Genomic DNA, 13,436 nt, shown 5'->3' with positions numbered 1-13,436 from the left:
GTTCTTTATCTTTTCCCTCAACATTATTGCATGCCGCTCCTATGTGAAGTTATTTGCCCCCTTGACAAACTAAAGTGGAATGACTGGACTGACTGTGCATACTTAGAAGAAATGTTTACTAAAGTCTGTGCTTTTTTCTTGCTGTCTGAGTTTTTCAGTTTATCTTTTCTTCTTGAACTTCTCCAATCTTTGATGTTCTGTTTCTTCCTTTTTTGGAGACATTTTCTACAAAAAGTATAAAATGCCGAAAAATCCTAAACTGACCGGTATGCCATTAATATTACGTAGGTCTACTGACAGATTGCTGAATCATACTTTAGTAATTAGAATGACTAATTGCACTGTAAGATAATTGTCAACCTCCTGGTATATAAAGGCTAGGAGGCTGACATCATGACCCAGGAGGCTGATTGCCAGGAGGTTGACATTTTGTACTACTGTATTTTATTTTATTGCTAGGCCATGAATGCAGTTTTTAAGTTATGTCAATGGCTTCGAAATATCAGTCTATTATATGATAATTTCATGGTATCTTTCAGAATTTTATACAAGGTGGAAGAGAAATAATCCTGCAGATTGAAAGGGGTGACAGGCTACACTTAAAGAAATAGAAAACCTATATTATGTTTTATAATTAAATACACGGTTAATTAGAAAATTAAGTTGAAGTTTCAGCAATCTGAAATCATCGCCGCTAACACAGTAACCTTTCCTCTAGTAATAAAGATGTAAGAGGTCAATGAACTCAGGTCTGTCTCTATATGCAAGCCTCCCTCTCTCGCTATGATGTTGCAATCTGTTCACAAACTTCTTGAAATGAGCGGCTTTTAAATTAAATTTACATGAAAAACAGTCACGCTATTGAAATACGCCAGAAGCATAAATGATTCTTTATTAGATTTTCTATCAATATGGACAAAAGTCATGTCTTACTCACAATAGTTACTGAATAAGTGGGAGTTAAACATTTGGGAAAAAACATTTTTTTCTGAGAAAACTATGAACTTTCCATCAGTATAATATTGCTATTTGCTCTGAAAATCTGCAGGATTATTTCACTTCCACCCTGTATATTACATCATAGAAGTAATGGCTATCAGTGTACTGACACAATATAAGTGAGACATTACTGTTTTTTCTATTTGTAAGCTCAAAAAATAATATTGGAAGATGAATCTCACTTCAGTGTTTGATGTTTCCCTCCAATTGAACATCTGTCTCAGTATTAAGAACCTAAGAAGGAACCTACCTAGGAAGCAAAAATATCCCAATAATTTTTTTTTCAGGACAATGACATTTAAAACTCTGGACAAACTTTACAAATACACAAGAAACGTGTACACATCCTACAGTACACTTTTAAGTACATATTTCGAAATAGTGGACCAGATAATTACGAAAAAAAAAATTGTAGTGACAGGAGTTTGAAATTCTTATAAAAAAAAAATGGAACAGACAGTCAAAGACGCTGACATTTAATGAGTTCATATTTTATGATATCACCAATGCATGAAATAGTTAAACAGTAATTTGAGGTAGAAAATATAAGCCTACAGTCATAAAAGACGTGCGATTTTTTTCAACCATCCTTTAAAGTTAGTTTTCGCAGGAGTGGTGATGGACTTAAAATTAGCAAGATTTCACAGATTCACCCACAGTCAACATTACCTATTCGTACTATCCTTAAGAGAAGTCACTGAACTCAGGGATTTGGAAGACTTATTCATGGCAGTTTGGTTCACAGCAGCACTAGTTCTTGCGACATAATTTCTCTGGGAAGGATCTTTCGGCACAGGACTCATGTGATCATGACCGACAGAAGCATCAGTCACTCTTGTCTCTATCATCGACTCATCAAAAGCTGCCTGCATTCAACACAAAAGCATTAAAAATGTTAGTCATAAAATATACCGTACAGTACTTAAGGCAACATAATGTCATATTCAAAAATTTCCTTTCAGCTTCGCTCTTGCACATTGAATGCAAATATGTAAAATTACTAAATGAAAAGCTCGTCTTATCTAAAATATAACTGATCAGTTGGTAAGTGAATGAAAGAATGAAGAATTGAACTAGTCTACATATTTTTATATCATATTACAAAAATGTTCAGTACATTTTGCTTATTCATATTGCATATTCACGTCAGTTACGAAATTAGAAACTCGTCTGATTCATGGTCAAGGCACAAAATTTTAATTCGCACATAATGGTCATAAGATGCCCGGAAGGTATTTAATAGCATTATAATATGAAAAAGATATATCTCAATAGTCACACCCCATCACTGAAGTGACCTCCTCCTTGCTCTAGCAACTAGTTGAGGGGAAATTCATACGCTAACAAATATATATATATATTGTGAATTTATTTCAACTCAACAATGGAATTTTATTCTTCCAACAATAATTCCTTTCTACAATTCACCTTAAACGCTCTCGTCGACAATAGGATTTTCACTCAACACAGTATTCGTTATAGCACTCCACTGACGGCAATGTCAATTTACTTGGACTATTACGAACAACAATGAACTGTTAATCTTAACTAATATTTACAAAGCACTATTTACAAATCAGAACTATCAGGTCTCAGTTCACAGTTCTTCTAGCTCAGTCACTCGAGTTCACAGTATCTCGAACCACAGACCTTCAGAGACAGTTCACTGTACTCGAACTCAGGTCCCTCCAACTGCGGTCCACTGCACTCGAACTCAGGCCTTCGGATGCTGCCACAGTTGCGGACGCACACTCGAGCCGAACTCCGGTACACAAGACTGGCTTGCTTGCTCTGGCTTACTCACTGACTGGCTGACTAATCAACTGAAACTGCTCGAGTTCGCTGGCGTTTCTTCTTTTATAGCAACAGCGACGTAGCCTCGAAAGTTCGACGCGTCTCCAGAGATAGCACTCCAGAACAATCCAGAGCCCTCTCCTCTCTACCAGCACCAGATGCGCGCGCAATTCCCTCGCCGCGTAGGCCCTTTCCCCTCTCTTCTCTCCGCCGCGCGCCGTCCCTCAGTGCTCCGTGGAGCCTGTGTCGGCTCACGCGTGGTCTGCTCTCTTGCGGGATGCTGGTCGTGAGTTCGAACCTCACGTCGCTGTCACAATATATATATATATATATATATATATATATATATATATATATATAAAAGAGCCAGACAGAATTTAAACTTTAATATTCCCTTCTTTCTGCAGTCAATCTGTTGCCTGGTATGGATCTACTTTCTCCTGCACTATTCACAAGCTAAGGTAATATGAAATGGAAGAGCACCATTTTCAGGAAATATTCTTCTGAACAAAATGTAGTTTCCTCTGCCACCATAACTCCGATTCAAATTAACAAAAACTTTCTATGCCTGTAGAGAGTTTCTTCTGTGTAGTGAAGGAGAATGGACTCCAGTTATTGTTTTGTCCCACTAGCGTCTATGTAAACTCATAAAATAGAGTAGATAATTCGTTCTGATGAAATAAATAAGTACATAAATAAAAAACATATATATAAATCAAGAAATAAATAAAATCTTCTGCTTTGGATTAATTTTCTAATCAAATGATGCAAAGATGATATCTAGTACAATTAATCTCTAGCGGTTAAAGGAAATAGTTAATGACTGTTCAATTTCAGTTGTAAGACTCATACTGAGCACAGGAATAAAAATAAATTCTATAAACGATATTATCATAAATGATACAACACTTGAATAATCAAAGAGTGAGGAAAAAAATTTGGACAGTGGGAAGATGAGGATGAGGAGAATGAAAAAAGAGCAAAACAAAGAAGAGAAGAAGTATGTGGACATGTAAATGAAACAAGAGGAAGAGCTGAAGACGTAGCAGGTGAAAGAGGATATGAAAAAAAGGTAAAGCAGAAATGCTGAGGTGTAAAAGGAATTGAAGAGGAGGAGGAAACAGAATTCATGCAAATGCGAAAGATTAGAAGCAGCAAAAGGAACAGCCAAAGCAAAATTAAAAACAAAAGAGCAGGTGGTACATCATTAGACCAAGGCAGAAAGAAAATGAGCAAAGAGGAGAACAGAGAAGGTCAGAAGACGAGCGGTAGAACCAAAAGGAAAACAAGTTGTAAGGTAAAGAACGAAAAGGATAAATAAGTAGAAGGACCAGGAACAAAGAGAGCAAGATGTTAAAAAAGAAACAAAAATCACATGGAAGAGAAAGAAGTAAAAGAAATAATAAGAGGTAAGTAGATATTGACCAGAAATTAAGGGAAAAGAAGAATAGGAGAGAAATAACAACATACTCATAGCTTTAGGAAAACTACATGTCCAAGCACTCCTCTGTCGACAGGTACACAGATTTACTATGCTGCATATAACTATGTAGAAGAGTTTGTTTATAATCAACACACCAAACAAGAAGCTAAAGAAAAATTCAAGCAGTACAAAGTAAATACGAATAAAAGGAGAAGAAGAAGAACTGGGGGAATACATGGAGAAATAGGACAATACAACAGAAAAAGCGCAATGCAAAGCGAACATTGGGAAATCAAAATCAATGGGAAGACAACCATAACAATGAGAAGAGAAGGAGAACTACGGGAATAAAAGTAGAGCAAAGGAAATACAAGGAGATGAAGAGAAATACATGAAGAACAAGGTCCATACATGGAGAACAAAGCAAATGCAATGAGAATAGGGGGAATACAAGGACATAAAGGGGAATGCAAGGTGAACAAGGAGAATATAAGGAGACCAAGGGGATTACATGAATAACTAGGGCAATACAAGGAGAACTAAGTGAATAGAACTAAACACATGGAATATAGATAAACAAGAGGGATTGCAGTCTTTTTATATCACAGTCGATTCCCAAGTTACCCCAACATTCCTCGTGCGGAGAAAGACACAGATCTACGTGAATAAAGTGTGTGAAACAGAAGAAAATTAATGTATGTATTTCGAAGTATTAATGACAAATTAGCAGTTTCCTTGAAAACCAGAAGGGAAATATATTAGAAAGTACTGAAAAACTACTTACGGATCTGAAGAAAAAAAAGGTGATTTCTACAAAGCCAGAAACACAATTTTAGCCATCTGAATTTTCCAAGTTCATTGAGTGTGTGACGTATGTTATAACTTGAACTTAGAAAATTCAGGTAACCAACATTTTGTTTCTGGGTCTGTACAGGGGGTCAATAAGAGACAGCTGACACTGAGGCATGGTGATAACAAGAAGGTTGTGTAATTTATTATGGCTGGCTCTGTCACCTCTCAAAAGATGCAAGATGGGAACAGTTATCGGTCAATCAGTTTGTACCTTGCTCTTTGTTTCTTGTACTGTATTATAATAGAGATTCAGTGCTGTGTTTAATTACTGCGTGAAGTTAATGTCCTGCTACAGATATACGGTAATAATGCAGACTATAATGGGTGGCTAGTTGCCAGTAATGTGACGTCATCTGACACTGCTCCACACATGTTCCTGTTTTTCCAGTGTGAACATACAACCTATCAATTGTTGGGAGATGGAAAGATTTTGTTTCATGCTTGTATGGAATGAAGATTATGTATCATTTTCAAACATTCTCTTTAAGATGTATATGACTATGAACTCACCTGGAAAGCATCAAATTCTTTATCTCCTTTCGCAGCTCTGCTTCGTTTAAAACGCATTTCTTTTTTTGGCGACTCTGCTACTTTGTCCATGTCTTCAACATTATAATTTTCTTCAGAAATATCACTGAGAACTGTTGCCAACCTGTCGCAGGGAGAAACAAAGTTGATATTTCTCAACATTATTTTCATGTCCAATCATTATATTTACATGAATCGTAAAACAGTTCTCTTCCCTGCGCATTACATCAAATTATAATACATTCAACATTACCTATTCGGACTATTCTTAAGAAAAGTCGACCTCGTGGATTTGGACTTGTTCAAAACAATCTCGTTCACAGCAGCACTACTTCTTGGGACATTATTTCTCTGGGAAGGATGTTTCAGATCAGGACTCATGTGGTCTTCACTGACTGGAGCATCAGGCACTCTTGTCTCTATCAATGAAGCCATAGGAGATTTCTGTTCCTTCGAATCATCAAAAGCTTTCTGCATTCAACATAAAAGCATTAAAAATGTTTGTCATTAAATTGTCATGTTACCTTAAATAATTAAGGTAACACATAGGCTTATTCGAAAAATTCTCTTCAGGTGCAATGTTGCACACAGAACATAAATATGTAGAATTACTAAACGAAAAGCTTGTTTTATATAAAATTCAATTCACAGGTTGGTTGGTGTATAAAAAAAATGTAAAACTGAACTAATCTACATATCTTTTTATCATATTACAAGCACGTTCATCTATACTAATAATAAATCAGTAGCCAAAATTTTTCTGGTAATTTTCGATTTTCCAAAAGTAATTGGAGTTAACATTATAATTAACCATCCTGAAACCGAAAATCGCTTTTTTTTAATTTTTGTTTGTATGTCTGACTGGATGTTTGTTACCTTTCCATGCGATAATGGCTGAACCGATTTATATGAAAATTGGAATATAAATTAAGTTCGTTGTAACTTAGATTTTAGGCTATATGGCATTCAAAATACTTTATATAAAAGGGGGGTTTTAAGGGGGCTTGAATTAAATAAATCGAAATATCTCCTTTATTATTAATTTTCATGAAAAATGTTACATAACAAAAGTTACTTCAAAAATAATTTCCGATAAGTTTTATTCTATACAAAATTTTGATAGAACTGATATTTAATGAGATAAATGAGTTTTAAAATTACAATAACAATGCCATGTCATAGCCTACAGAGAATGTTTCTGTGTTTTTATGAAGTAATATCGGAAGCTAATTAATTGTTTAATTATTATTTTACCATTGGAAAGTGTAGTTTCTCTAGATGGACATAATTCTACAATGTTATTATAGTAACTTCTGAAACATATAGCAAGTAATATAAAGTATACACATTAAAATTAAATGATATGTCAATCTTCATTAAACTATGGTTGCATGTAATAACAATTAAGAAACATGTTAAAGAAATTGTCATTGCACCAAATGATTGCTCTCTGGACCAAAATGACCGCATTTTAATTATTTAAATACAATTTAAATTAAGTAACTTATTAAACAATTTATCCTTCTATCAAACACGAATGTTCCCTGGATGAAACGTCCTATTTTAATTATGTAATTACTTTATATTTATTTCTAACAAGTGCAGCGGAGCGCACGGGTACGGCTAGTTATAAATAAATCTTGACTAATCATATTGCTAATGCATCCTTCAAATCACTTACAAAATTAGAAACTCGTCAAATTCATGATCCAGTAAAGCAGAAAAGCTCAATTCGTGCATAATGGTCATAAGAGTAGGTACCTGATAGCTTAATATGAAAAAGATATACCTCAACAGCCACAGAAAGTTACAAGAATTAAATTCATCATCACCAACATCATTATCTTCTCATATTATAATCCTCTAAGAAATGCTATGTTTACAAGAAATTTTCCATTCATCTCTTCAAGAGACATCCACACAAGGTGAGTTGCCTCCACCTTGATGTAGCAACTACTTGAAGAGAAACTCACATGCCAAAAAATATAATATAAAAAATATATCAGCACAAAATTTAAACTTGAATATTCAATTCTATCTCCAGTCATTCTGTTGCTTGGTATGGTCATTGTGAAGAACAACTATGACAATTCTTTAACATTCATTTCTTCCTACACTATTCAGAAGCTAGGGTAATATTAAATGAAAGAGGAAATCTTCAGAAAATATTCTCCTGAACAAAAGATAGTTTGCTTTCTTATCATAATCCATTTCAAATTAACAAAAACTTTCTATGACTGCAAAGAGTTTCCTCTATATATTGAAGGACAATGGGCTCCTGTTACTGCTTTGTCCCACTCGTGTCTATATAAATTCACAAAATAAATTATGTTAAAGCAGATAATTCGTTGTGATGAAATAAATAAGTAGATAAAAATATAATTATATATATATATATATATATATATATATATATATATATATATACCAACAAATAAATAAAGTCTTCTACTCTGGTTAACTTCCTAACCAAATGATGCAAAGATGATGTCAAGCACAATCAATCTTTAGTGGTTTAAAGGAAGTAGTTAATGAGTGCTCAGTTTCAGTTGGCAGACTCGTATTAAAACATTAGAGCACAGAAACAGAAAAATCCTATAGACGATATCAGACATGATGCAAAACTTGACTAATCAAACAGTGTGAAGAAAAATTTTAACAAGGGGAAGTTGAGGATGAAGAGAATGAAGAAACAGGAAAACGAAGAACAGAAATATGTGGAAGTGCAAATGAAACAGGAGCAAGAGTAGAAGTGTAGTTGCAAGAGTATATGAATGGAAGGAAAAGCAGAAGTGTAAAATGAAGTGAAGATAAGAAGAAAACAAATTTGATGAAAATGAGAAAGATTAGAGGGAGCAAAAGGAACGACCAAAGCAAAATTGAAAACAGAAGAGCAGCTGGTATATCATTAGACCAAGAGCAGAAAGAAAATGAACAAAGAACAGAGAAGGTCAGAAGACAAACTGAAAAAATGGTAAAATGAGTTGAAAGGTAAATAAAAAAAAAAAAAAGCAGAAACGAAGAGAACAATTGCATAAAAAATTACATGAAAAAGAAAGATAGAAAAAAAATTTAGAAGTTAGTAGATATTGACGAAAAATTCAAGGAAAAAGAGCTTAGGAGGGAAAAATCGACAAATGGATAACTTTACAAAAACTACATGTCCAAGGGCTCACTTGTTGACAGGTTCACAGCTTTACTATATGCATATACATACCTATGCAGAAGAGGTTGTTGACAAGAGGGGAAAGAAGAAGAGCTAGGGGAATACATAGAGAAATAGGGAAATACAAGAGAACAAGTAGAATGCAAGGAGAACAAGAGAATGCAATATCTATTGAAAGACAACTATAACAAAGAGAAGACACCGAGAAATAGGGAAATACAAGACAACATGTAGAATGCAAGAAGAACATGGGAATGCAAGTTCTAATGAAAGACAACCATGACCAGGAGAAGACACCCAGAAATAGGCGAAGACAAGGAGAACTTGGGGAATAAAAGGAGAACAAGAGGAATACATGGCGAATAAGTCAACAGAAGGAAAACAAGAAGAATACAAGTAGAACAAAGGAAATGCAATGAGAATAGGGGAAGGTAAGGACGAGGGGAATGCAAGAAAAACAAGGACAGCAAGAGAATACAAGAAGAACTAAGGCAATGCAATGAGAACTAAGCGAATAGAAGTCAAACACATGGAATATAAGCCAACAAGGAGGGAATACATTCATTTTATTTGACAGCTGCTTCCCAACTTACTCAATATTCCTCGTGTGGAAAAAAAAAAAAGAAAAAAATATATAATTCTATGTGAATAAAGTGTGTGAAAGAGAAGAAAATTAATGTATGTATTTTCAGCTGTATCACCTCTCAAAAGACGCAAGATGGGAATAGTGATTGGTCAACCAGTTTACACCTTACTCATTCCTCCTTGTACTGTATTACAATACAGAGACAGTGCTGTGTTTCATTATTGCGTGAAGTTAACATCCTGAGATATTTGTACGGTAATAATGCAAACTATAATGCCTAGATAGTTGTCATTAAACAATTTATCTGTTATGTCATGTTATCTGTCACTGCTCCACACATGTCGATATATGCCTCACTTTTCCACATGAGCATACAACTTATCAATATTTGTAGCCGGAATGATTTTGTATTATGTTTGTTAATATGTAGCAGAGGATTCTAGTATGGAAAGAGGAGAAAGTAATATTTTCAAATATCCCCTTAACAATGTATATGACTAGATACTCACCTGAAAAGCATCAAAATCTATATTTCTTTTTGCAACTCTGCCTTGTTTAAAACATATATCTTTTACTGGTGACTCTATTTTATCCATATCATCAATAGTCCCCTTTCCTTCAGAACTATCATTGGGTCCTGAAGCCAACCTGTCACACACAGAAACAAAATTCATATTTCTCAAATCATCTTCATGCACACTCAGTTTATTTATATGAAGAGTATAACTACTTTTTTCCTTGGTTATAACATCAAATTAAAATACAGTGAATATTACCTATTCGGACTATCTTTAGGAGAAGTCATGGACATCCTGGATTTGGAAGACTTATTCAAAGCAGTCTGGTTCACAGCAGCACTAGTTCTTGGGACATTATTTCTCTGGGAAGAATGTTTCACCACGGGACTTCTCTGGTCTTCATTGACAGAAGCATCAGTCACTCTCTTCTCTATCAACGAAGACAAAGGAGACTTCTGTTCTTCCGAATCATCAAATGCTGCCTGCATTCAACACAAAAGCATTAAAAATGTTGTCTTAAAATATACAATATTTAAGAGAATAAAATGGACTATGCGAAAAAATTCCTTCAGATGCACTCTTGCACATAGAACATAAATATGTAACAGACTAAACGAAACGCTCGTCTTACATAGATTCAATTGATAAGTTGGTAAGTGAATAAAGAATGAACAACTGAAATAGTCCACATATTCCTATATATTATAAATTCGTCAAATTCATGGTCCAGAAAACACCCCAACTCTGGCTACTAGCAACAGGCATCTACAATGAACACCGATCAAAATACCCCCCATTTCTCGTGAAAAACAACTGAATAGACTACAGTGGACTATAGTCGAGATTTAGAAAAAATCATTTAAAAACAATTTTCAACATAAAATGCGAATTTCGCAATAAAGAGAATAACAAATTGAATATAAAAATAAATTAATCGTATATAATAATTATTGGAACAGTGAAATTTTAATATTGAATGCCGAAAAATATTAAATGGAGGTCGCCTAAAATCGGGGTTTTACCATATATAACTAGGTACTCACCTGGAAAGCATCAAAATCTTTATTTCTTTTTGTAAGTCTGCCTTGTTTAAAACGCATTTCTTTTTCTGGTGACTCTGCACTTTTGTCTACGTCTTCAATGTTCTCATTTTCTTCAGAACTATCACTGAGTCCTGAAGCTAACCTGTCACAAACAGAAACAAAGTTTATACTTCTTAACATCATCTCCATGCCCACTCATCGCTGCTTTCTTCCTTGCCTATCACATCAAATTAAAATACAGTCAATATTACCTATTCGGACTATCTTTAAGAGAAGTCATGGGCATCCCAGATTTGGAAGACTTATTCAAAGCAGTCTGGTTCACAGCTGCACTAGTTCTTGGGACATTACTTCTCTGGGAAGAATGTTTCACCACGGGACTTCTCTGGTCCTCATTGACAGAAGCATCAGTCACTCTCCTCTCTATCAACGAAGACAAAGGAGACTTCTGTTGCTCTGAATCATCAAATGCTGCCTGCATTCAACACAAAGGCATTAAAAATGTTTGTCTTAAAATATACAATACTTAAGAGAATACATTGGATTACGCGAAAAAATTCTCTTCGGATGCACTGTTTTACACAGAACATAAATATGTAACAGTAGTAAACGAAAAGCTCGTCTTACATAAATTCAATTGAGAAGTCGGTAAGTGAATAAAAAATGAACAACTGAACTAGTCCACACATTCCTATATATTATAAATTCGTCAAATTCATGACCCAGAAAGGCAGAAAATATCAATTCACGCATAATGGTCATAAATGTTGATATTTAATAGCCTAATATGAGGAAGACATGTCTCATCAGTCACACAAAGTTACAAAAATTAAATTTCATTATCATCACCATCATTATCTTCCCATATCCTAGTCCTGTAAGAAATGCTATGTCTAAAACAAATTTTCCTCCCATCTCTTCAAGGAACTTCCCCACCACTGGAGTTACCTTCTCCTTCTTGTAGCAATTAGGGAAACTCACAAGCTAAGAAATACATAAAAAAATATAGCCAGACAAAATTTAAACTTCAATATTCCATATTATCTGCAGTCAGAATGCTGTTTTGTATGCTCGTCATGAAGAACAGCAATGGTAATTCTTAAACATCTATTTTCGCCTACACTATTCAGAAGATAGAATAACATTAAATGGAAGAGCAATATCTTCAGAAAATATTCTCTCGAAGGAAAGGGAGTTTGCTCTGTCATCATACCTCTGTTTCAAATCAACAAAAACTCTCTATGCTTACAGAGAGCTCCCTATCTAGTGAAAAGATTGGATGCCAGTTACTGTTTTGTACCATTCGTGTGTATATAAACTTATAAAATACATAATTTATAACAATAAAAGTTTTATCATGAACTGTCAGTGCTTATCTATTTAACAAATTTATTAGTTTACAATAATTTGTTACATTTATTTGGTTTTTAATGTTTTCGGCTTGATTAAGCCATCTTCAGAAAAGTTTATGCCTATGTGCATGAAGTTGGTACATGTATATGTGATACAAATAAATAAACCAATTAACATGTCTCTCTGTAGAAGTAAATGAACATACAACGAGATTAAAACATTACTATGTTAAAACTAGGCTATGTGAGCCATGATCAAAATTATTAGAAGTTATTACATACTGAATTAAATTAAAACATGTGCGATACAGTTGTGATTGAGACAGGTTCGTATCTGTATTGATGTCCAGATCTGACTGAGAACTGGTGAATCAGCTGTGGGGGAAGAAAATAAATATGTATCAAGTTGTGATACCTATTATACCAAATTATAATGGAGGGTCACGTACAAGAACAGAGCAAAGTGCATATATAGATCAGAATACTGTTATAGCTATAAAAAGCTTGATAAGCCACATAAATCTAGATACAGACATCTCGATGTGAAATATTATTGTAAACTAATAAATTCGTTAAATAGATAAGCACTGACGGTTCATGATAAAACTTTTATTGTTATTGTATCAGCTTATCGGACCTTATCATGCCTTTCAAATTTTTACATAATTTATGTTAAAGGAGATAATTTGTTGTGATGAAATAAGTAAGTAGATAAATAAATAAATAAATATACATATATAATCAAACAAATCAACACATAAATAAAATCTTCTGCTTTGGGTTAACTTTCTAATCAAATGATGCAAAGATGATGTCAAGCAAAATCAATCTCTAGCGGTTTAAACGAAGTAGTTAATGACTTTTCAATTTCAATTATTAAACATGGGTACTAAAACATTCAGGACAGAAATAATAAACTATATTATCAGAAATGATGCAAAACTTGAATAATCACAATGAGAAAAAATTTGAAGGAAAAGTTGAGGATGAGAAGAATAAAGAGCAAAACGAAGTAGGTCAGAAGTATGTGGAAGTGCAAATGAAACAAGAGGAAGGCCAGAAGACATAGTAGGTGAAAGAGGATAAAAACAGAAGAAAAAGCAGAGGTGTAAAAGGAAGTGGAGAAGGAAGCAGAATTGATGGAAATGCGATTAGAGGAGCAAAACGAAGACAAA

The 13,436-nt window shown here is 34.1% G+C and overlaps 1 protein-coding gene across 8 annotated transcripts in view; it reads right to left on the bottom strand.

Annotated features, from left to right (window-relative positions):
- Positions 1-13,436, bottom strand: part of LOC138706308 (uncharacterized) — a 73,598-nt gene that overhangs the window by 42,537 nt on the left and 17,625 nt on the right. For 6 of the 8 annotated variants that reach the window (XM_069835435.1, XM_069835441.1, XM_069835434.1 and 3 more), the window contains 7 exons: positions 11,161-11,384; positions 10,910-11,051; positions 10,125-10,348; positions 9,858-9,996; positions 5,850-6,067; positions 5,579-5,720; positions 1,669-1,865 (listed from right to left, as the gene is read on the bottom strand). In XM_069835435.1, the coding sequence (XP_069691536.1) occupies positions 1,669-1,865; positions 5,579-5,720; positions 5,850-6,067; positions 9,858-9,996; positions 10,125-10,348; positions 10,910-11,051; positions 11,161-11,384 (1,286 nt within the window). The remainder of the gene's footprint in view (positions 1-1,668; positions 1,866-5,578; positions 5,721-5,849; positions 6,068-9,857; positions 9,997-10,124; positions 10,349-10,909; positions 11,052-11,160; positions 11,385-13,436) is intronic. The other 2 variants (XM_069835437.1, XM_069835440.1) reach the window with 2 other exon arrangements.

The sequence above is a fragment of the Periplaneta americana genome, chromosome 9, assembly GCF_040183065.1.
Source record: "Periplaneta americana isolate PAMFEO1 chromosome 9, P.americana_PAMFEO1_priV1, whole genome shotgun sequence".
Taxonomy (NCBI): domain Eukaryota; kingdom Metazoa; phylum Arthropoda; class Insecta; order Blattodea; family Blattidae; genus Periplaneta; species Periplaneta americana.
This window is presented reverse-complemented; position numbering and strand designations above follow the sequence as displayed.